The 23,535-nt window shown below is 38.6% G+C and overlaps 1 protein-coding gene across 2 annotated transcripts in view; it reads right to left on the reverse strand.

The window, feature by feature from the left end:
* Window positions 1-23,535, reverse strand: part of HGSNAT (heparan-alpha-glucosaminide N-acetyltransferase) — a 46,187-nt gene that overhangs the window by 15,671 nt on the left and 6,981 nt on the right. For both annotated transcript variants that reach the window (XM_072635022.1, XM_072635021.1), the window contains exons 2-11: window positions 18,611-18,726; window positions 11,709-11,845; window positions 11,373-11,494; window positions 10,418-10,487; window positions 8,076-8,145; window positions 7,365-7,474; window positions 5,688-5,764; window positions 4,775-4,805; window positions 3,571-3,731; window positions 1,101-1,216 (exon numbers count right to left, since the gene is read on the reverse strand). In XM_072635022.1, the coding sequence (XP_072491123.1) occupies window positions 1,101-1,216; window positions 3,571-3,731; window positions 4,775-4,805; window positions 5,688-5,764; window positions 7,365-7,474; window positions 8,076-8,145; window positions 10,418-10,487; window positions 11,373-11,494; window positions 11,709-11,845; window positions 18,611-18,726 (1,010 nt within the window). The remainder of the gene's footprint in view (window positions 1-1,100; window positions 1,217-3,570; window positions 3,732-4,774; window positions 4,806-5,687; window positions 5,765-7,364; window positions 7,475-8,075; window positions 8,146-10,417; window positions 10,488-11,372; window positions 11,495-11,708; window positions 11,846-18,610; window positions 18,727-23,535) is intronic.

Below are 23,535 nucleotides of genomic sequence, written 5' to 3' on the forward strand. Positions count from 1 at the left end.
TAGAAAGCAGTTTGGCAGAAATGGGGTTTAGAGGAGACCAACGTCTCCTACCATACAAGTTAAGCTCCAAATGGATACATTAACCTAGATATAAAAGGGAGTATCATCAACAAGAGCAAGGGAATGAAACACCAATGGGTAGGGGAAGAGTTCATGATCAAATAAGGGACACAAAGGAAAAAAGAAGATGAAATGAACCATTTTTATGACAAAAATTACAGTTGTTGGAGAAACTGTGGACAAACAGGCACATTAAGTACACTGCTCGTGCTGTGAATTAGTCTGGACCTTCTGGAAAGCAATCCAGAACTAAATCCAAAGTCATTAAACTGCACTCCCTTTAACTCAGTGAGAACACTACCAGGCTTATACCCCAAAGAGATCAAAAAATGAGAAAAAGGATCATATGTTTAAAAAAAAAAGTGTGTCGCAGCTCTTTTCTGGAGGGCTAAAGAATGAGAAACTAAGTGGAAAAGATGGAAGTCCCATCAAATGGAGAATGGCTGAACAAATTTTGGTTTAGCTATAAAATGCAGTATTATTTCACCTTAAAAAAATGACAAAAAGGACAGTTCCACACAAAACTTGGAAGGCTTTTGTGAAATTATGCAGAGTAAAAAAGAACAGAGCCAGAATAACTTATACAATAACACAGTAAAGACAAACAACCTTGAAAGACTTAAGACTTCTGATCAACAAAATGATGAACCATGAATCCAGAAGACCAATCATGAAACATGGTACACAATAATTTTTGGACATGGCCAATATAGGATTTGTTCTGTGTGACTATTCACATCTGACTTATTTTTTAAAAAGGTAAGTGGGGGTCTTAGTTTTCTTTCTTTCAATTTGAGCAAAGGGGATTTGGGAGAACTGAATTTAATATTTACATAAATTATTAACTGAATTTAATATTTACTTAAAAGAAAATGCAAAATGTACTTTGGAAGATTTGCACTTTCATGTTCAGTTCTTTTTCTTCTGTCTGGACATGATCATTTTAATTGGTGGTATTTAAATACGGAATTTTAGAAAATTTTTTTAAAAAGACATAACTGAATCCCAGAGTATTCTTTTTTCAAAGTAGTGGGTCTCACCATAGTACTGTTTTCAGGCACAGCTTTGGCAAAGAGAAGTTCCAAAACTGCAACCACAAGGTAGGTCAATCCCAGGCGCTGAAGCACCCCGGGGATACGCAGCTTATCCCAGGACACTGGAGGAAATACAAATCAGAGTGTTAGCTGACATATCTCATTTCATAGAAGGTCCATAATTCTTTTCTGCAAAAGAAAGCCTATGTCTGAACAGATCTTTAGAAGCAATTGCAGATGGATGCACATCTCATGCCTGAGTCTTCCAGACTCTGGTCACTACGGAATCTGAAATCAGACCAGGGATGTATCTGGATCAGGAGACTTGGGTCTTAAGTCTCCTGTTGTTGGTGTTAGTCATTTCAGTAGTATTTGAATCTCCATGACCCCATTTGGGGTTTTCTTGGCAAAGATACTGGAGTGATTTACCATTTCCTTCTCTAGCTCATTTTACAGATGTGGAAACTAAAGCAAAAAAGGGTTAAGTGACTTGCCCAGGGTCATATAGCTAATACGGGTCTGAGGTCACATTTGAACTCAGGTCCTCCTGACTCTGGGGATCTATCCACTATGTCTCCTATGCCCTAAGCCTCTCTGTGGCCATCTACTTTAAAGTTTCTTTGTCTTCCAGTCCCAGTGAAGGGCATTGATGATCATGGATCTTTTGATAGAGACTCAATAATCACCACCTCTTTTAGATTTAAGTCCAAAACCTTTCTCTCCAGTCCCGACCTCGTCTGTTAAGTTCCATTCCCATAACTCTAATTCCAAATATCGGATTGCCAACTACTTCCATTGGGATGTCCCATCATTACCTCGAAAGCACAGCTTTGAATGATTCCTCATCGCTTAAGAGATACAGTCTAAATTGGCATTCAGAACCCTTCATAATCTACTTCAACTGTCCTAGTCTTTTCTTCCACCTAGCATATCCTTAAATGAAACCACTGCTACCAGAAAGCTTGTCTGCTTTCCCTTAAACACCTTATCCTCTCTCCCTGGTATACTCCATTCCTAGAGAGTCGTGGAACCATAATCGTATCAGCGCCGCCACTGCTACTAGAAAGGATGAGTCAGCTTACTCTCTCATGGCTCCAATCACCATCTCTGTAACTCTCTAAACCAAAATACTCCGCGAAATACATTATCCCTTCCTATTAGAATGGGAGCTCCCCAAGGACAGGACTTTCCATATAATAACAGGAGTTCTTGTACTTGTAGTACCCCTATGCTTAGTACACTGTCTGGCAGATAGTATGTGCTTATTAGTATTTTTTCTTCTACTCATTCTGGTTCAAATCCCACAGTCTCTGTAAAGTCATAACCAGCTATGTAGAAATGATCTCCCCCTCTCTGAAACAACCGACTCCCACAGCGTCTGCCTGTCCCAGTCACATGGTGCTTACATCCTGCCTTGTACTGCTGTGATTCACGTGTCACATTTCCCCAGCTCAATTTTAAGCACTTGAAGATAACAGCGTATTATACTTATTTTTGTCTTCTGCAACCCTTAGCAGCATTACCTTGTACATTAAGCAAATGATTAATACACACTTGCTGAATTAGGTTCATAGGTTTAGAGCTAGAAAGAAACCTCCACACCCCTCATTTTAAACATGAGAAGACCAAGGTCCAAAGAATTAAAACAGCTCTCCAGAAGTAACAAAGTTGGGGTTTGACAGAAGGTCCTGGGACTCCAAATTTACACTTTTCAATACATTGTGCTGCCTCCACTGAATGAAATTTAAAATGTATAAAAATGAATTAAAAATCCAATGCCTAACCAGTACTCCACAAAAAAACAAAAACCCCCAACAGCTCGCTTCTCCTCCTGGCTTTCCAATTTCTGTTCATGTACCACCATTCTCTTAAGTCACTAACCTGGAACCTTCAGTAACCTTGCAAGTACCTACTTATGCACATGTTATCTCTTCCACTAAAGCACGCTCCTTGAGGACAGGGGCTTCTTCACTGTTGCCTTTGTATCTCCACACTTAGCAATTAGCTCTTTCTCTTTCTTTCTCTCTGAATTTTATTCATGTGTGTATGTGCATGTGTGCATGTATATACACATGTATATATAAGTGTCGCTATGTAAATATGCATATATACTTATATGTGTAGGCACACACATATAAGTGTGTGTCTACATATATGTGTGTAGAAATGCTGATGCTGCCACTATCCAGATGTGTGACCCCACAGAGTCCCCTAATCTCTCTGTATCTCGGTCATAAAATTAACAGCCCTCTAACTTCATTTCCATTTCTCTGATTTTCTGTGATTATTTAGAAAAGCAACTTTTCCCAAAATAAAAAGTATGTTGGGAGGTAAATGCATTCCTATTAATTCACTCTTCATTATGTTGATATATATTTTTGAAATTAATTTAATATCTTCCCTTTACATGCTACTATTTAATTTCCATCTTCCAACTTGCATTCAATTTTTTAAGAGAAATGAAACAATTACTCACAGGGTCCAAGGCAATAATTAGGATTCACAATCAGGATTCCCATCACACAGAGCAGAAGACTCCTCCACAGAATTTTCCCTAGCAGCTTCCATTTGGAACATCCTCGCCGCAGCATGGAGCTCAGGGAGAGGGCAATGGAAGAGCCCATAATAAACACAAACCTAAAAAAAAAGAAAAAGAATTGGTTAATGAGAGGTGACAGAGAGGTGGGGCCACTGTTGGGGCTTTTTATGTTCCTGGAAAGCTTATCTTCAAGTTCTGCTATAAAAGAACCTTTGTGAGGACTGCCAGAAATCCCCAAGGACTGACTAGATGAGCAGGTTGGAAATAGAATAGGAAGTTATTGAAATCCAAATAATCTGCCCTTAAAACTCTCTGAAAGAGAAACAGAAAACTGGAAGGTTTTTGTATGTATTCTCACCTTTGGGAAATCTACCTCCTGAACCAGGAAAAGGGGAGGTAATTGAGGCAAAGTGGTTGTCTGAAACTTGGATCAATGCAATGACCAGTCACAACTCCAGAAGCCTCACAAGGAAACAACAACCCAACCCCTAACAGAGAAGTTATGGACTCAAGATGCAGAATGAGACTTATATTCTTGGACATAGCTAACAAGGGGATTTGTTTTACTTTACTATGGATGTTGGTTACAAAGTTTTTCTCTTGTCTTTTTCCAAAGGGAGGGTAAAGTGGAAGGGAAAGAAAATAAATGCTTGCTAATTTTTTTAAAATAAAACTTTTAAAAGACATCTAAACCACATCTTTTCTAACTGAACTTCCTTGATACTTCATCAAACAAACAAAAACCCATAAAGCTAAATGAACTTATTAGAGAATCTTGACTAAGGCATTACTTCCCTTGGCTTCTTTCCTGAGGTCAACAATGTCCTAGCAATAAATGGGAAAAATGATCCCTAAAGACAGGAACCATTCATTTCTTTGTGTGGCCCCTCATACAGAATTACACATAAAAAACTTAATAAATATACGCTGGAGTTTCACAATAATTAATATAGTCTCCTCTAACATAGAAATTGATTATCACACAAGTTCTAGAAGCAAAAAGCCTATGTCACAAACCCCAAGGATGACCTTAGAACAAAGCTCTAATGGAGATGGAAATGTTTCTGGATGGAAATGTTCTTGGAACTATTGATTAAGATATTAGAGTAGACGATGGAAAAAAAAATCACAGCCAACTTACCATGGAAACACAAGGTCTGCCACAGTCAAACCTGGAAAACAACACACAACAATAAGAAAAAGGGGGCTGTGGAATAAACATCCTTTCTAATTCTGAAGATGGGCACAGAGTCTTCTTACTACCTGGGCATCAGTTTACTCATCCAAAAAGGAAAGATGTCAGATCAGATGACAAACTAGTCCCTTCCCACTCTGGATCTATGACCATTTGACCCACATGGTACTACACAAACCAAAAACCCTCCATGGATGTGAGAAATGGGCAAGCTTCATTTTATACTTTTTGAAGAAAACTCTACTGAAAAAAATATCGTTTGTTCTCTTTATGCCCTATGAAGTCAATAAGTCAAAAGCATTTATTGTGAGCATCTACTATGAAAAAGCATTGATCCAGAAATGCAGAATTAGAGCATTGAATGGGAAGAACATCATTTTAAAGCAGTGTCCTGAGGGCGAGTCTTAATCCATTTTTCAATGAACTCCTACGCTAGGTTTCACAAGAATTATTCAGGGTCACATAAAACGTTCCCAGAAACCCCAATAAAGGCGGCAACTTGGAAGTGAGGAAGTGAGGACACAATAGTTGAGAGCAAAAGGTTTGTAACAACAAAGGCAGACACGGAATATGGCAAAGACAACAGAAGGCCAAATTCTTGTCATTTTACTGCAGAGCCTCAGGAGGCATTTTACAAAGAAACACCTGCTATTGTTGGACCTTATTTACAGGCCCGACGTCTGCTAGATGAGGCATAAAGTACCTGACTTCAATGGACCAGTCATCTATGAGATAAACAATATGGAGGAGAAAGGCCATGAACTTTGCTTTCATCACCTTCAAGGACAGAAGACTTCATTCTGCATATTTCTCAAAAGCTGACTGAACTAGACCCCACCAACTTTAGCAAATACTTTACCATTCCAGCTTTCGTGTTTAAAGAACCAGTATTTTCCTCCTCCATAATTAACGAAAACCATGATGATGAGAGCAATCCTAAAAGAACCAAGAAAACACAAAGAATGCAGGAGCATGTATCAAGATAGTGTGGAAGAGTTAACAACATGTGAACATTTTGTCCCCGCAAAGAGAAGTTTTATATTAACAACTCCCCAGCACCCCAGCATCATGATGCCTGGCACAGAGTAGACCCTTGCTGACTGACCAACTGACTTAATACAAGCTGAGTTTTATGGGTAAGAAGTTATATTGCCTGACAATTTCTACCAATTAGAACGAGTCATTTTAAAGCCTTCTTTCACCCATATTGCTTAAAACCTGTAATGGATTAGGGGGGAACTTAGAGTGGTGTTCATCTATATCACTGGGAAAAGCATATGGTACCTCTAAGAATAAAAGCTTGTTATTTAGACTTTGGTGTGTTCTGAAGAGACATTCTTAAGAACTCTTAGCATATAACTCACTTTTACTATAAAGTTAAACGTATCCCTGTGGCAAGTCCCTTTCCTTTCCCAAACAAAGCACAGATTAAAGGATGATGAAGCAGAAGGGGAAAAGGAGATGGATATAATAAAAGACAATGAATAAAGTATCTGAGTTGTCCTGAAAGATACTGAATTTTAATTTAAAAACAACAACAACCTCGTTTTAAGTACTTATAACATGCAAAGCACTGGACCAGGCACCAGGGATACAGAATTTTGTTGTTATTCCGTTGTGTCCAATTCTTCGTGATCCCATTTAGGGTTTTCTTGGCAAAGATCCTGGAGTGGTTTGCCAATGTCCTTCTCTATCTTATTTTACAGATGAGGAAACTGAGGTAAACAGGGTTAAATGACTTGCCAGGAGTCACGCAGCTAATAAGCATCTGAGCCAGATTTGAACTCAGAAAGCTGAGTCTTCCTGACTCCAGGCCTGGCCGCTCTATCCACTGTGCCTACTAGATGCCCTAACTAGAATCTTGGTGGATAGAGGGATGATACAAGAACATGAGCAACTGCAACTGCAAACACTTGGATTGTGGCAAATATAAAAGAGAGAGACTAAGTAATATAAAATGTTTAAGGAAGGAGAAATAACATCTAGAGGAAGGGAATCTGGAAATATTTCATAGAGAAGGTGGTAGCCAAGCTGGATCTTCAGAGATAGATAAAATTCTATAGGCTGAAATGACAAATAATGTCAGGTGGGGGGGGGGGGGGAAGAGTGTATCAGGATCCAAGACCATTCTCCTGAACAATATTAAGAAAGATGGGCTAGACAACAGTACAGTTAGGGAGATCTAAGAGTCACTAATAGCTAGATGTCAGTTTGTAAGGAAGTCTCCAGTGGATGCCCTAGGGATTTGTGCTTTTAATATCTTGGTCTATGACTTGGATAAAAGTATAAGAGGTGGCTTATTAAGTTTAGCAGGGACATAAAACTGGGAGGGTGGGGCTGAAGAGGAGAAGAGGGCAGGAGAGAGGAAGAGTGAGATAAATTTAGGAAGCACGTAACTTAGAAGGTGATAGCTGAAGCAAAACACAAGGCCACCAATCACATCAGGTCTTCCATGGCACTCAAGAGTTCCTAAAGGTTGCAAAATTCTGTTTACAAGACTAATGAGGAACACAGTTCTAAGGCAATGTCCACTTACCCTCTGAATGTGTCTAGAGAGCGAAGGCGGTGCAGTGGAGGGGTCAGCCTCCACGCCTCAACCTGCAGGTCACTGCTATAAGACTCTGCTCTGGTTGGAGATCCCAGCTCCTTCAGAAGGAAAAGAAAAGAAAAAATCTGTGTGTTGCCTGATCTCTGGGCTCGGTTTCTATCTCCACTTGATTTTTTGGTGTTTTTTGTAAGCTTGTCCATGGGCCATATTAAAGACATGGCCACAAAGAACAGGTCTGAAATAAACTCATTTCATCCAATGTCAGCCAACACATTGCAAACAGAGCTGAAAAGAGCTCTATGTCAGTACAAGAAGTGTAGGCAAACATTTAGAGCATCCTTCAAGGGCCTGTTATCTGATTGATATAAATGTCCACTTCACAACCTCTCATCATCTTCGAGTTGCTATAGCCAAAAAAAGTTCTTGAGTGGATTAAATCTGGTTCTCAGCTGATAAATACATTGTCCTGGACTTAAAACTGTCCCCACTTGGTAGACTCTGATTACAGACGTTGAAAACATAGGCTCACTTCCACTCAATGATGAGACATGAGAGTGGAACTCTGGTGGAGATTAGGCAACCACGCCACAAATAAGAACTACTAAAGTAAAAGCAGTGATTATTACATTTGAGAGGGAAAAATTCTAAATCTTGTAGAAGACAGCAAAGACTCAAAGTTGGCACATTCTAATTACTCACAGAATTAATGAGACGGTCAGTTTCTCTGGGATTCATTTTTTTATACAGCCAATTCCGAACAGGATCAAGTCTGTAAATAAATGAATATTCCCTGTGAGCATACTCCATTTTCCTTAAAATGATACTCCCTTGTTAAATTAATTCATATTAAGACATAACAAGGCAGCATTTGAAATTAATTCTGCTTTAAAATGAGATAAGAATAAATCTTTCACAAAAGTACATGACTTAATCTTGTAAAAAAAAAAAATGAAACTCAGGCTTCCCATAAGCATTGGTGTTTTATAAAAATTTTCAAATGCGTTTTCTTTCACAAATCATCTCCCCACTTCTACTCCCCACTTATTCTCCAAAAGTAAATGGTCACAGGAAGAAGAGAGAGCAGAACTGGTGATTCCTTGCTGAAGGAAATCAGGGCTACTACAGATCTACTTGATAACAACAGTGGAGGGTTCTGATGTCATCCCAAGTCACACATCTAAGACCTAACAGAATCTCCCAAGACTTGTCAAAACTGCTATGTACTACCTACTTCTGCTGGTTTGCTTTTCCTCTCCTTGATTCTGTTTGAGAGTCAAATCATAAGAGAACTACCTGATAAAAAGCTCATCATTTTCACTAAGATATGATAGAAGAGGGAGTGTTTATCCTATCACCTACTCACAAATCACAAAAATCAAATTACTGTTCAAAAAGATCATTCCCACAAAGAGATCAGAATGGTAGGTACCTTCAAGGTTGTCTAGTCAAGCCTCTAATTCTCCCATGAAGAAAATGAAGTTTAGGGATGTTAAGTGATTTGCCAAAGTTATGTGACTATTAAGTGACTGCTTCAGGATTGCAACCAAGGCCTTCCCTCAGACTATAACTCCAGCACTCTCTCTACCACTCAACACTGCCTTATACTTGCAGGGAACCTTCTGTTGGTCAGCTGTGACTTTAAAAAGCATCACTCGCACTAAACGAATAATGCGTGAGAGACCTAACCTTCCCTGATGGCAGATTGGAAAAGCAAACTTTATCTTGAAGAAAGGATTATGCTATAACGCTAGGATTTCTAGTATAATTTTTTTCTGGATTTCTCCTTTGACTCTTTTACATACTCTCTTGGGTCATATTTAATTGCATGCACACCAAATGCAATATGAAAAAACATGAACTTAGTGATAATAATACTGCATCTGTATTATACCTTATGATCACAAAGCACTTTACATTTATCAAAACAAAACATATATGAGGATATGATTCTTGCCTTACAAAAACACCTACAACTTTTTAAAATAACAAATCCCAAATGTGTTTGATACATAAGAATGTAATTTACCGAAAAGTGTCCAGAAACTGTCTACTGTGTAGAGTGGAGCTAGAGCTGTATGCCTTTTTTTGATAACTTCCTCTTCACTTTTTCCCATTTTCTCCTATTCCTCCACAAAATCATCTAAAGAGTGGTATTCTTCTACATTATGTAGAACAGGAATTTGTTCTTCTTTATGGCATTCCTGGACTATTTAACATTCTAATGAATTTAAAGGCTTCAGTGCACCTAAGAGTCACTAGATTTCTGTTACACCAAATCTGGCCTCCTGTTCTGACAAGAGAAGGTCAGTACTGACCTGGTGAGATAAAAATTCTGTCTGGAATTTAGGCAAAATAAGCTTCTTTTCAACTTGGAAGAAATAGTACTTATTAAAATTCCAAGCAGAATATCTCAAGTTCTGAAATAGCCCTCTTTCTCTTTCCCTTTCCTTCCTGTCTCATTTTTTCTCAAAACCACTCCTCTTATTCTCACCCTTTCTCAAGATCTTGTTGATCTCTCCCAGAATCCCAACCCATCTTACACAAGTCAAAATCACCATCCACCAAGTACTAACCAGTAGACTTCCTATCCTAACACTAACTAGGAAAGAGCTAAGAATAATGTCCTGAGATATGGAAGGTCCAGTCTCTTTTCCCATCCTACCCAGCTGTGGAATGGTGGCAGCAGAAAAGATGTGTGTAAGGAAGCTTCACACCATAGAAGAAAGATGAAGTATTTAAGCTTTTTGGGTTTTTTTTCAAGTCTGGGAGCTACCTCCTAAAATTTCCAGAGACCACTATACTTGTGTACATAGTATAATGCCTTCTGTTAGGAAATAATTGGTTAAATTTTGGGTACCAAGGTTTGTTGGAGGGTTGAGGTTTGGGGGCTTTTTTTTGGTACTTTGAGAGGAAGTTGTCATATGGTAGAACAGAAGGGTTATAAAGAAGTGAAAATAAGCTTTTATAAATATACAAAATTATGCCATGACCCACTTTCTCCAAGTCTCTGCTTTACCCCACCCCCAATAATTTCTACTTACTTCACAAAGAAATTTCCTACGGACGAGGAAATGAGGATTGCTATATAAATAAGGAATGAGATGTAGATAGCTGTGTGAAGAAAAAGAAGTATACCATCACAAACAATGTCAACATTATAGAGTGACATCATTGTAATCTATAAAATTACTTTTCATTTACAAGAGGCATAAAGCATCGTTGGAAAAACTGTGAGATAAAATATTACTGGGGGAGAACCCCACATTTCTATGCCAAATTTCCTACAAGGAATGGAGGAAAACAAGTGACTTTCACAGGGTGAAATCTACTTATTAATGCTTCACAGCTCCATAGTTTACACACTTGAAATGCAGCAAAACTAAGAAATAGGTTTGGATAACAAATTCTACCTCCAGAATTGTCAGAGAATGAAAGATGTGGGGAGGCCTCTTTATCCTAATCCTAAAGGTAAGGTTTATCTTTGGTCCAATGCTCCTATTTCTAAATTTCTATCGTTGACTTTTTTGGACTATTCATGTCTAAGCTTGGTAACTAATACTATTCTACTCATTTTTTTCACTAAAAATCTACATAATCAAAAAAACCTTAATAGCAACAATAGCTGACATTTATGGAGCGTGTTAAGATTTTCAAAGCACTTAACCTATATCCTTGGATGCTCACAAAAGCCCAGGCATCAGCGATACTGTCATTCCTCGTTTGTAAAAGAGGAAACTGAGGCTCAGAGGCATTAAGTCATTTGCCCAGGGTAAAAGAGCTAATCAGTATTTGAGGGAAGAGTCAATTCCAGGCTTTTCTCGCTCCAAGTTCAATACTCTACCCACCACGTTATGTTGTTAGAGACAACGCTATGAGGTGAGCTCTACAGTCTGGGTTTTAAATTATGCAAAAAGTATTGTGTGCTACTACCCCTTCCAAGCACCCCAAATTGAAAACATTTTCAGGCTGTTACATAATCAACAAATGGGTACATACGAAGGTTGCTGTTGACTGGACTTTCATTGACAACCATGTCACAGGACATCTGGTTGATACTGACGTAATGAGGTTTGACCCAGAGAGAATAGTTTCCAAATTCTCCAAAAACGTAATGTATCCTGCAAAGAATTGGGAAAAATAACAATTAAAAAAAAAGGAAGGTGAGAAACTGAGTTGGAATTTGACAGACATGTTCACTGCAGAGGGGTATGACTGCTGGAGACCAAGAACAATATGGAGATGCGTTTGAAAGGAAAGGAAAAAGGTATGAGGAGAGTGGAGAGAAAATGTAGATTTTTTTTTAGATAGGTCAACATCAAAGGAGGTACAGACCGGCAAATCTCTTTCTTTTCCAAGGTATCATTTAGAAGCAGGGTGACAGGGTGCTGAGAGCTCACTGCAACAGCTGCAATGCTAGGGTGTCCAGGTTTTGGACTCACTGGAACGGACACCAGAAACTGATACAAGCACTATAAAAATAGAAGCACAAGAAGGAAGGGAGTTGGGGATTTTTAAAGTCTGCTGGCTTTTGAAAAATAAGTTTTTATTGATGTCTTCTTACATCAGACTTATCTCATGTATCCCTCCTTCTCCCCCACCCAGAGTAGTCATCCATCCCATGTGACAAATAGTATTTTTTAGAGAGGAAAAACACCCCAGCTCAACAGTTGATCAATACATTGAAAAAGTCTGACAATATGTGTAATATGCCTGCAGAGATCCCACCTCCACAAAGGGGTGGGTTGGGAGGGGCAGCTGTCATCTCCTATCTCTTCATTCAAGTCTGGCTGAATCTTTAAAATTTTGCTGCGTTCACTTGAAAACTCTTGCCACGTCATTCTGTCTATTACATTGTTGTAATTAATGGGCATGCTGTTTTCCTGGTTTGCCTTACTCTGCATCAGTTCACAGAGACCTTTCCATGCTTCTCTGTATTCATCCCACACATTTCTTAGAGCACAGGAATATTCCATTACATTTATGTACCACAATTTTTTTTTAGTCATTCCCCAACTGATGGGCATCTACTTTGTTTTCAATTCTTAATTATCACAAAAGGTGCTGCTGTAAATATTTTGGAATGTATGGAAAGTTTCTTCTTATTGATAGCTTCCCGGGGTACAGGCCCAGTAATAGAGTCTCTGATTCAAAGAATATGGACATTTTATTCACTTTACTTGCATAATTCCAAATTACTTTTCAAAATGACTGTACTACTTCACAGATCCACCAACAATGAATTAGCGTATACATCACAATCCCTCCAACACTGACTATTTCCAATTTCTGCCAATTTACAGTGAAGCCTCAGGATTGTTTTGATTTGTATTTCTCTTATTATTACTGATTTCGAGTATTGATTCTTGTGGTTTTGAATACTTTGTAATTCTTCTGAGAAATGTTTCTTCATACCTTTTGATCATATGTGTATATATATATTCATATATAAATATATATTAGTCACACACATTGTCTCTCTTAAAAAACTTTAATAACAAACTAAAAAAGACTCTGATTTGAATTTCTTCCACTGTGCCTTGTTTTCATCTAAGTGTTTACAATAGAGAACAGTATCTGCTGAATTCTCTTAAACTACCACCAGCCATAGTTACTTATACATTTTGAATATAGTACTATCTCATTTCTTACTTTTAAAAAAAAGCAGTTGAGGATAAAAATACAGAAATAAGACCTTACTATAGAGTTACCAGAAGCAAATTATATGATTTGGAATTTGGATGAAAGCAAAGAGGAGTATGATGGACATTCTGAAGAGGATGCCTGTTCCCCAGGGCCTGATGATGTGAATACATGTAGGTAAATCAAGGCTATGAAATCAAAGATCGACACTAAGGGTCACAGAAAGAAGAGAGGAAGAGGAGGAGGAAAAGACAGTGACTCATCACTAAGAGGTGACCTGATAACAATAGCAGAAATCTGCTTCTGCTGGCTCCCCAGGTCACATATCCAAGACGTAATAAAAGATCTCTCATCAAATGTGATAAATGCTGCCTACTTCTGGTGATTAACTTGGGTACAAACAATACTGCCACGAGGAATGTGGATGCATTAGTAAAGGTCATAAAATTCAGAATGGAAAACTGAAGTCCTTAGGTGTTGTTCTCATGATTCCTATTCCCAAAGGCCAGAGCTCCAGAAGAATTGGGCAGTGAACATACAGTTGGTTAAGAAGATGGGGTTTAAGAACAGGATTTGAATTTCTAGACCATGCCTTAAAATATAAGAATGACAATGTCCTGACCAGAGATGGAGCACATCTAACGTGCTAGTAGGAATCTATTTGCCTGAAGTTTTGCAAATTTAATGAAAAGAGCTTTAAAATTGAAAGGAGGAGAGAGGGAAAGAGAAAACTGCTATTCACTGTCACCAAGTAAGATACTATAGAAAGTAGACAAACTATAGGAAAAAAACATACCAAGTGAGAAACTCAGAAATTCACTGAGAACAGGGCCAAGGGGAAAAAAGAACAATAATAAAGCCCAAAGCCTCACATCTTTTTTTTTCAATGTACAAAGTATAGGTAATAAACAAGATAAACCAAGGGTTATAACACAAAGAGGAAAATTTAAACTAATTAGTAACACTGAGATTTTGAGGAGTAAAGTTCATGACTAGAATATGGCTCTAGGAAAGCCTACCTTATTCAAAATAAACAACGTAAGTAAAAGGTTAGGGACAAGAGGGGAAAATACAACACAGTACATTAGGAAGATCAGAGTCTTGACAGGAAATTCAGGAACCTTCAAGAAGCAGGGCAGGGAGAATTTGGGCGAAGCTCATCATTAGGTAAAGCAGAAGCCATATTTATAACCTATGAGAGTATTATTTCCAGGGCAAGTAGGTAGCACAATGGACAAAGCAGCAGATCTGGAGTCAGGAAGACTTGAGTTTAAATCCAGCCTCAGATACTCACTAGCTGTGACCTGGACAAGTCACTTAACCCTCTTTGCCTCAGTTTCCTCATTTGTAAAATGGTAAAACAGGAAACGGCAAATCACTCCAGTATCTCTGCCAAGAAAACCACAAATGAAGTCACAAAGAGTCAGACATGACCAGATAACAACATTATTGCCAACACAGACATAATGAGGAAATGCAAGACAGGTGAGATTTTTGGAGAACGGAAGCAGTTCTCGGCTCTTCATAAATTCTAGCAAGCTGACCACAGCCACGTCACTGTTGCTACTACGGCGTGAAACTCACAAGACGCATGATGGAACAGTGATGGCAGACTACAATTACCAACTAAAGAAAAACAGGGTAGCTAATTTCTTGACTTGTCTTAGGGATAATGCTATCTTTCAAAAGGAACAGGAACCAAAAAAAGGAGGAAATTCTATTCCGGATCTGGGTGATGAGTGATGAGAACCTTGGGAGGAAGTCCCATTTTAGCTTAAATTCTAAGGAATAGAAAGTGAGAAGACCCTAGATGTTGGGTTAGAGATCTGATAGGATGTAAGAAAAAAGAACACGTGGGATCCTGTAGTCTAAAACTTTATAGGGGAAGAATAAGCCCAGGAGAGGCAAAGTTCTCAAAAATGAAGCTCTGAAAACACACAAAAAAAATTCAAATGAAAATGAGGAGGTTTTCTGAAGAGGCCAATGGGTTACACAAAGCAACTCTCCAACCAATCTATGGCAAGAAGTAGAACAGCATAGTCCAGAGAGTAAGCTAGCTGACCTAGGAGTGAGAAAGACCTGGATTCAAGTTCTGCATTCATCATACTGACTTTGTGACCCCTGGACAAGTTGCCACCTCTCAACACCCCCAAAGCAATTCTCTAAGGCTGTAAATTGCAGACAGTTGCCCATTTACAATGGTAGAGGGAGCTGCTTCACTGGCATTCCTTACACCAATGAAATCACAGGTCCAAATACCCTACCACTACTCTACGTCCTCCCCCCCACCAAAAAAAAAAAAAAGAAAGAAAAAAGACAAGTACAGAAGATTAGAAGCAAGGGTCAGTAATGGAGAGGGAATATTATATGGGATGGCTCCAAAACAAGTGTCAAAACTACTAAATCAGAAAGAGCTAAGGATGTTGAAGGAGGGTCAGGATAATAGAATAATAATAGCTTCAGGGGGGTTGTTATTTTAGCTGTACTGGAGAAAAGGGAAGAGTCAAAAAGAGGCAGGATCAATACTTGGGGATGGACATGAATAAATGATGACAGAGAAAACACAGGGCTGCTCCTTTCCGATTTTCCTTCTTCTGACAAAGAGAATGACCTTTGGACTAGAAAGAACTGTGCCAAAAAAAAAAAAAAACAAAAAACAGTTTATTAGAGAGTTAATGCCTCAGGTTAGTAAGGAAGCAGTAAAAAAGAATCTTGCTGCCCTTGGAAAGAAGTTCAAGTTGAATAACTGGCCCAGATAAACTACATCCTGGAAATGGAAAGAGCTGGTAGATATGACTGCTGAGCCATCATCAGTGATCTCTGAAAGACTGGGAAGAACTTGAGAAGTATTGAAAGACTGGAGCAGGGCAGATCTGACCAAGATTAAAAGGACTGAGTCTGTAAACTTGTAGGCCAGTGAACTTGACTTCTGATTCCCCAAAAACTTCTAGAGCACATCATCAAAGGCATGACTAGTGAATACAAGAAAAGGAAGCAATAATCAATCTTTAAGAAAGCCAGCATGACTTTATCAAGAGCAGATCCAGTCGTGTCCCATTAACTTTATTTTCTTTTCTAGACTGGTAATGGAAAGGAATGCTACGTTACCTAGAGTCTAGCAACATACTGGATGAAGTATCTTATAAAATTCTTGTAGAAGTGATAGAGATGGACTAGAGAACACTCTAAGAAGATTTAAAAGTGGCTGAATGGTCACAGGCAAGGAATGGTCATTAATTAAGGTTTCAGTGTCAACTTGGATCTCTGCTTGGCCTTATGGTATTAAATATTATAATCACTGACTAGGATATAGCAATTTATCAATCAACAAACAAGCGTTTATTAATTGCCAGGAGCTGAGGACGCAAAGAACAAAAATGAGAGATTCCTGCTCGCAAAGAGTTTATATGCACTTTAAATGTATAAGTATGCATAAAATATTCACAAAATATACACATACACATATAAAAATATGCTTATCAACTAAGAAATTGAATATTTATTAAGAATCTGCTATATGCCAGGCACTGAGTACACAATGAGGATGCAAGTACATGGAATTAAACAATCCCTATTCACAGAGAGCTTACATGCTAATGAAGGAAGTAATCAGTACATAGAAAAATATATTTAACACACATGTATAAATATATAAACACACACAAATTAGTTAAATAGAAGGTGGTTTGGGAGGGAGGGCACTAGCGTTTGGGGAGACAAGAAAAGGCTTCTTGAAGATGAGGCAACATGAGGCTGTGTAAGGAGGGAGTTCATTACCACACATGGAGGACAGTTCCCCACACAAAGGCATGGAGTGCTGTGTGTGAGAAACAGAGAAGGGGCCAGTCAGTTATTAGAGATAAGTAGCACATCTCATCGTGAGTCCTTCAGAATTAAGGTGGGTCACTGTGTTGATGAGAGTCTTTTGCTTCGTTACTCTGATTAACACAATGATCCACCACAGTTCCAAAGGATTCATGATGTTACATACTATCCACCTCCAGATAGCAAGCTGATGATCTCAAAGTGAAGACCGAAGCGTATTTTTTTCCTTTCTTTATTTTTCTTGCTGTTTTGTTTGTTTCTTCAGAACATGGCTGATGCGGAAATATGTTTTGTACAACCATATCTATAAAAGGGCATTGTATCTTTTGCCTTCCAAATGGGCAGGGGAGGGAGAGAATTTGGAACTGAAAATAAAACAAATTTTTAAAAAAAGTTGCCATATTTCAAAATTGTCTTCACAAAATTTTTGTTATTGTATAAACTGTTGTCTTGTTTCTGTTCACTTCCCAGGTTTTTCTGTAATCTTCCTCTTCAACATTTTTTATAAAACAAAAGTATTCCATCACATTCATTGGCTATTCCCGACTTATGGGACCTCCTCCATTTCCAACTCTTTGTCACAAAAAGGAATGCCATAAATATTTTTGTATATATGTATCCCTTTAATTTTACTTTGACCTCTTTGGGGGTACAGACTTAGTAGCAGTATTGCTGGATCAGAGGGTGTACACTGTGTAATAACTTTTTAGCCACGGTTCCAAATTGTTTTCCAGAAAGCTGACCAGTTCATAGCTCCATTACCAGTGCATTGGCATACCTTATTTTCCCAGAGCCCCTCCAGCATGTCATTTTTTCCTTTTTGTCAATTTTGCCAATCTGATGAGCATGAGGTAGAACCTCAGAGTTATTTTAACTTGCATTTCTCTCATTATTTGTGATTCAGAGATTTTTTTAGATGGTTATTGATGGGTTAGATTTCTTCCTCTGAAAACTTGTCTATTCATATGCTTTAACCATTTATCAATCGAGGAATGGCTCTTATTCTTATGAATTTGAATCAGTTTACTATATACCTTAGAAATCAGACCTTATCACAGAAACTTGCTACAAAGATTTTTTCCCCCAATTTCCTGCTTTCCTAAGTTTTACCTGCATGGTTTTGTTTGTGCAAAACCTTTTAAATTTTATAAAATCAAAATTGTTTTACCTTCTGTGAACCTCTCTATCCCTTAGTTGGTCATAAATTTCTTCCACTTGCCATAAATTTGACAGGTAATTCCCATGTCCCTCTAATTTCCTTCTGATGTTACCCTTTATGTCTAAATCATGTACCTACTTGGAGCTTAACTTGGTATATAGTATAAAACGCTGGTCTATACCTAGTTTCTACCAGATAACTTTCCAGTTTTCCAAATAGTTTCTGTCAAATGGTGAGTTTTTTTCCTAATCACATCTTTGGGTTTATCAAAAACAAGGCTACTGTGCTCCTTTGTCTCTATATACTATGTACTTAATCTGTTCCACTGATCAACCATTTTATTTCTAACCCATTCTAAAACTGTTTTGCTAGTTACAGCTTTGTAGTACAGTTTACAACGTGATGCTACTAGGCACCCTCCTTTTCAATTATAAGGCAACATGTGAACCCAAGTCTTCTTGACCTCAAAATCTCTTTGTACAGTACCATGGTGCCTTTCTTTAAAAAAAGAAAAAAAGAAAAACTAGAAAAAGAGTTATATGGATGTAAGAGGCATTAGGAATTAGAATGCATTTGCCTAGAATAAGATGTAAATTAGGAACATGCTTACTTGATAACAATGGTCAGAAAGCCAGTAGACATTCAAATCTCCATGGAGAAATTCATTGTGGATAATTAATAATGCCTGGTCCATCTTCAATTCTGGGAGCTTTCTTTTGTTGTTATCTGGTCCCGATTAAGATGGAAAAGGAAAGAAATCAGTGCAAATTAGAGCTATCCTTCCAGAAAAGAGAGACAAATTCGAATGTTGACTCCAAACTAGTGGTTTTCAAAATTCATTCCAAGACTTCCTCCCTCGCCACAGGCTTTTGGATTTTATATACTTCATATACTATATATGTACTCTACATACTTCAACTTAACACTAATGTCCCCTACTATAAAATTAAGCACAGTCCTATGTAACATGGATTAAAAGAAATCACTCCTGCCCTAAGAATGCTTACATCCTACATATTTACATCTACACTCTTACACACACACATATCATTAAGCATAATCTACAGAGAGAGAGAAGAAGAAGAAGAAGAATGGGGAAGGGAGGTGGAGGGGACTATCAAGGAAGGTTTCATGCAGGAGTTAGGACCCAAACTGTGCCATGAAGAAAGACAGGGTATTCTGAGAGGCTGAAAGGAGAAGGGAGAACATTCTAGGCATGGAAGATGTGTGGGAAATAGGCTGCTGAAAGATGGAATGTTGAGGTCCATGAAAGGATTGTAGTCCACTACAGATAGCAGGAAGCTGAGTAATATATAACATAATCCTGGAAAGGAAGACTGAAATCAGATTTATAATGAGGGAACTGAGTGGCGTTGGACAACAAGTGGTTAACTGTGGGAACTGAGTGAACCACACTGACTCTATGTTAGGACTCAATTCTGAACCTAGCTCAGTTCCCTTTCTATTCAACTACGGATCTAGTCCAGGGATGGGGAACCTTTAGCCTCCAGACCACATGTGATCACTAGGTCCTTAAAGTGTTACCCTTTGACTGAATTCAAATATCATGGAACAAATTCCGTTAATAAAAAGATTTGTTCTGTAAAACTTGGACTCAGTCAAAAGGCTGCAACCAAGGATGTGGCCTTGAGGTCACAGGTTCCCTACCCTTGGTTCACTCCAAATTCTGTCTTGTGAAAAAAGTTTACTCAATTGTGGAAATTTAGAAAACCTTATTACATTATTTGAACCTAGACCTGTGTGGCTAGAAACGGGACTGCTCCTACAAGTTACTTAGAGATCCTTAACTAAAAACCTAAGTTATGCTAACCAGAAACTCAGTCAGATTCAAAGACTGATACAAAGAGTTTTCTATTCTTATAGGACAGAGAAGGAGAGATCTGAGAGTCACCTGGAGGGAAGTGACAAATGGTACATGGGAACAGATGAGATCAGGAAGGGAAAGAAAAACAAAGACCTGTGGCTGAGTGGGGTAGGGGTGAGAGTGCAGGGGACAGAGGGTTTCACTTAACCTAGGACAGCTCTGAATCCCATGGATGAAAGGAGCATTTCACGCTCACAAACATACACTTCACCAAAGTGTCAAATCCTCATGGTTACAGATGCCTCCATAAACAGCCAGTCAGTCAACGCTGACCACCCACTGTATACGGAGAACTATGGAGTGCTGAGTTCTGATTTCCAGTTGCTAGCTACCCCACTGGAATAAACATGAAAATAATAACATTAATAGCCAGCATTTTATACAACACTTAGCATGTTTACATATGATCTCATGTAAATCTTACAAAAAAACCTGGGAGGTGCTAATATCATTCTCATTTTACAGATGAGGAAATTGAGGCTAGGAGCTGTTAAGTGACTTATCTAGCGTCACACAGCTAGTATCTAAAGGTACAATTTAACCTCAGGTCTACCTGACTCCAACTCTAACACCCTATCCGCAGGGCAACTAGAAAGAGGGAAGTACAAAGCCATACTCAAGGTCTAGAGGGAGAGCTTCCCTATCCTGCCTTCATATGCTGGAGACTTACTGTTGCTACCAGAAAGCAATTCCTCTCATTTTACATGGGGGGAAACAGGTTCAAAGAAGTTCCTTAAAGGAGCCACACAACTGCAGAAGGAGTTTGTTGTCTAGGCAAACAACCTTCTTTTGGGAACTCGGAATAAAGGCCAAGTACAGTAGTGAGTCCGAAGAACGAGGCTCATCTAACATTTCAATCAATAATTTGATAGGGGGACAATCATAATAGCAGCTTATACTTTTATGCTGCTTTATAGCAAGACACTCTTCCACTTATTTCTTACAACAACCACCCTGGGAAGGGGAAGCTACTGTTTATGGCCATTTTACAGATGAGGAAACTGAAGAAGAGGTTAAGTGACTTGCCCAAGGTCACACAGGCAATAAATACCTACATCTCTCAGGTCCTCCTGAATCCGGGCCCAGCACTCTACCCACTTTGCCATCGAGTTATATAAGTTACAGAGCGGGAGGGATGTTCCAAGCAGGGTCTGACCACTGAAAGGGATAATGGGATGATTTCCTCTGTAATACTGTGCGTGTGCGCGTGTGCATGTGCGTGTGCATGTGTGTGTGTGCACGTACACAAAGCTACTGTGAACTCTTCACCATCAACCAGCAACCCCCTCTTAGGCCCTAAAGGCCAACACACATATGAGAATGTGTCATTATAGAGGATATTATAGCAGGGTCTGCCTTCTTCCTCTAATGCTCATTGAACTGTTCAGAGAGCTGAGAATCTCCTATAAACTTCACATATAAACAAATAAGAGTCACTAAGTAACTAACTTCAAAATTATCATCAATCGTCTTTTGACCAGCTTATGGGCCGCAGAAAGAATAAGGCCAAATGCCCCCCAGGACTGGACAACGAGATTGGGTTCTGAGACTTCCAAGAACCCCTTTCATTGCAACATCCCTGACCAGAGGTCATCCAGCTTCTGCCTGAAGACCTCTAGTAATAGGTAACCAGCTCCCTCTTAAGGCAGCCAACTTTTCTTTTCCATAATTCTAAATGTTAGGAAGTCTTTCCTTGAATTGATTCTCAATATGTTATGTCCACTGCTCCCAATCTTGTCCTGTGAGGTTCTTTCCCATGACACCTGTTCATATTCCCTCTGAGTCTTTACTTCTTCAAGGCCAAATCTGTAATTCCTTCTATTTTTCCTACCACTGGAGGAGTCTCTAATCTCAGCACCACTCTGGTGAACCTCCTCTAGGCTCTATCTGGCTTGTGAATATCCTTCTTGAAATGGGACATCCAGCACAGGAAGGAACATATTCAGAAATGAAGGTAATGTAAAAATAGAAAATATCAAATATTTTTTTAAAAAAGGAAAAACTTAGATGACCAGAAAGGAACATAATACTCTTGATGTGGTCTGCCCAGGGCATAGCATAGTGGGAAAATCACCTTCTTTGTTCCAAAAGCCATGTAGGTATCTCTTAACATAGCTTAAGACTCTCATTACCTTTTTGGCTACCAGGGCCAGCTACTTAGACTAAATTTGCAGTCCATTAATGTCCTTTTACATTTTCATACAAACTACCATCTAGCCACAAACTCCACTGTCTTATATTTGTTACTCTGATTTTTGGAAGGAAGGCTAAGGCTTTATCTTTTATCTTTTCCCCTGTTAAATATTACCTTATTAAATTCAGCCTACCATTGGAACCCACGAAAATCTGTTTGGGTCTTGACTCTGTGGTCCAGTGCATTAACTCTCTCAGCTCTGTGTCATCTGCAAATCTGGTAAGAATGTCTTCTATGCCTTCATCCAAGTCACTGATAAAAGTATTCAACAACACAGGACCAAAGACAGGTCTCTGGGGCACTCCACTAAAAGTCTTCCCCCAACTTGGCATAATGGATCTATGAATAACTACTCTTTAGGTCGAGCCATTTAACAATTCTAAATGTACTGAATTGTAAGCTTTCATTATCATTTGGTCTACATTTCTTTATCTCACCCACAAGGAGAGCATGGGAGACTTCTGTTAAGTGCTCTGCTGTAATCCAGTTGGGCTAATCTCCTAATTACTCCATCACTAAAGGAAATGAGTTTAGTCTAATATGTCTTGGTCTTGAGGAAGCCATGTTGGCTCTTGGTGATCACCCGTTTCCTTTTCAAAATGCTCAGATCTAGCTATTTAATAATACACTCTGGGAAACAGTTTAGCCCTCCATTCATACTTGCTTTGCTGAAAGCTAAGTCTTCAGTTAAAGACAAGGGTGTAGCACATTCTAGAGATATGCAAAATTTGAGCTAAACTGGTGATTTTATGAATTACTAAGGTTTTTCACATCTCAAAATTCTAAGGTTCTGCCATGCCTCAAGTATTTTCTCTTGGCATAAATTTATTTGGGCTAGGTTTTGTTTTCCCCTGTTAAAGAATGAGTCGAAGGGAGGATGATAAAAAAAATCAAATGATATGATGACTAGTGTGTAGGTGGGCCAAAAGTAATAAAAAGACAGCAAAGCATAAAGGAAAGTCCAGTGGTCTTTGAGCCAGGAGACCTGGGTTCAAATCCTGCTTTTGATACTTATTAAATAAGCAACATGGTGGATAGAGTGTTAGACTTGGAAACAGAAAGACCTAGGTTTGAATCCAACCTTAAATAATGACTAGCTATATAACCCTAAGCAAACCTAATCTCTCAGCCTGTTTATTATTTATAAAAGTGATAATAATAGCAGTTACCTCACTGGACTGTTTTGAGGATCAAATGAGATGTTATTATATGCCAAAAGAAGAGCTTTGCAAACTTGAAAACCCTAGATAAATGTCAACTATTACTAATAGTGGTATGAGCTTGGTCAACTCACTTAAATTCTGAGTCTCAGTTTACTCATCTACAAAATAGAGATGATCATAACACTTTTAAAATCAAAACAACCATGTAAGGTAAGTTATGTAAGTGTCCCTTCTCAACTTCCACCCTTTCTTATCTAGTATTCTAGCCAATTCCTCAAAATACACACATATAC

The sequence above is a fragment of the Notamacropus eugenii genome, chromosome 1, assembly GCF_028372415.1.
Source record: "Notamacropus eugenii isolate mMacEug1 chromosome 1, mMacEug1.pri_v2, whole genome shotgun sequence".
Taxonomy (NCBI): Eukaryota; Metazoa; Chordata; class Mammalia; order Diprotodontia; family Macropodidae; genus Notamacropus; species Notamacropus eugenii.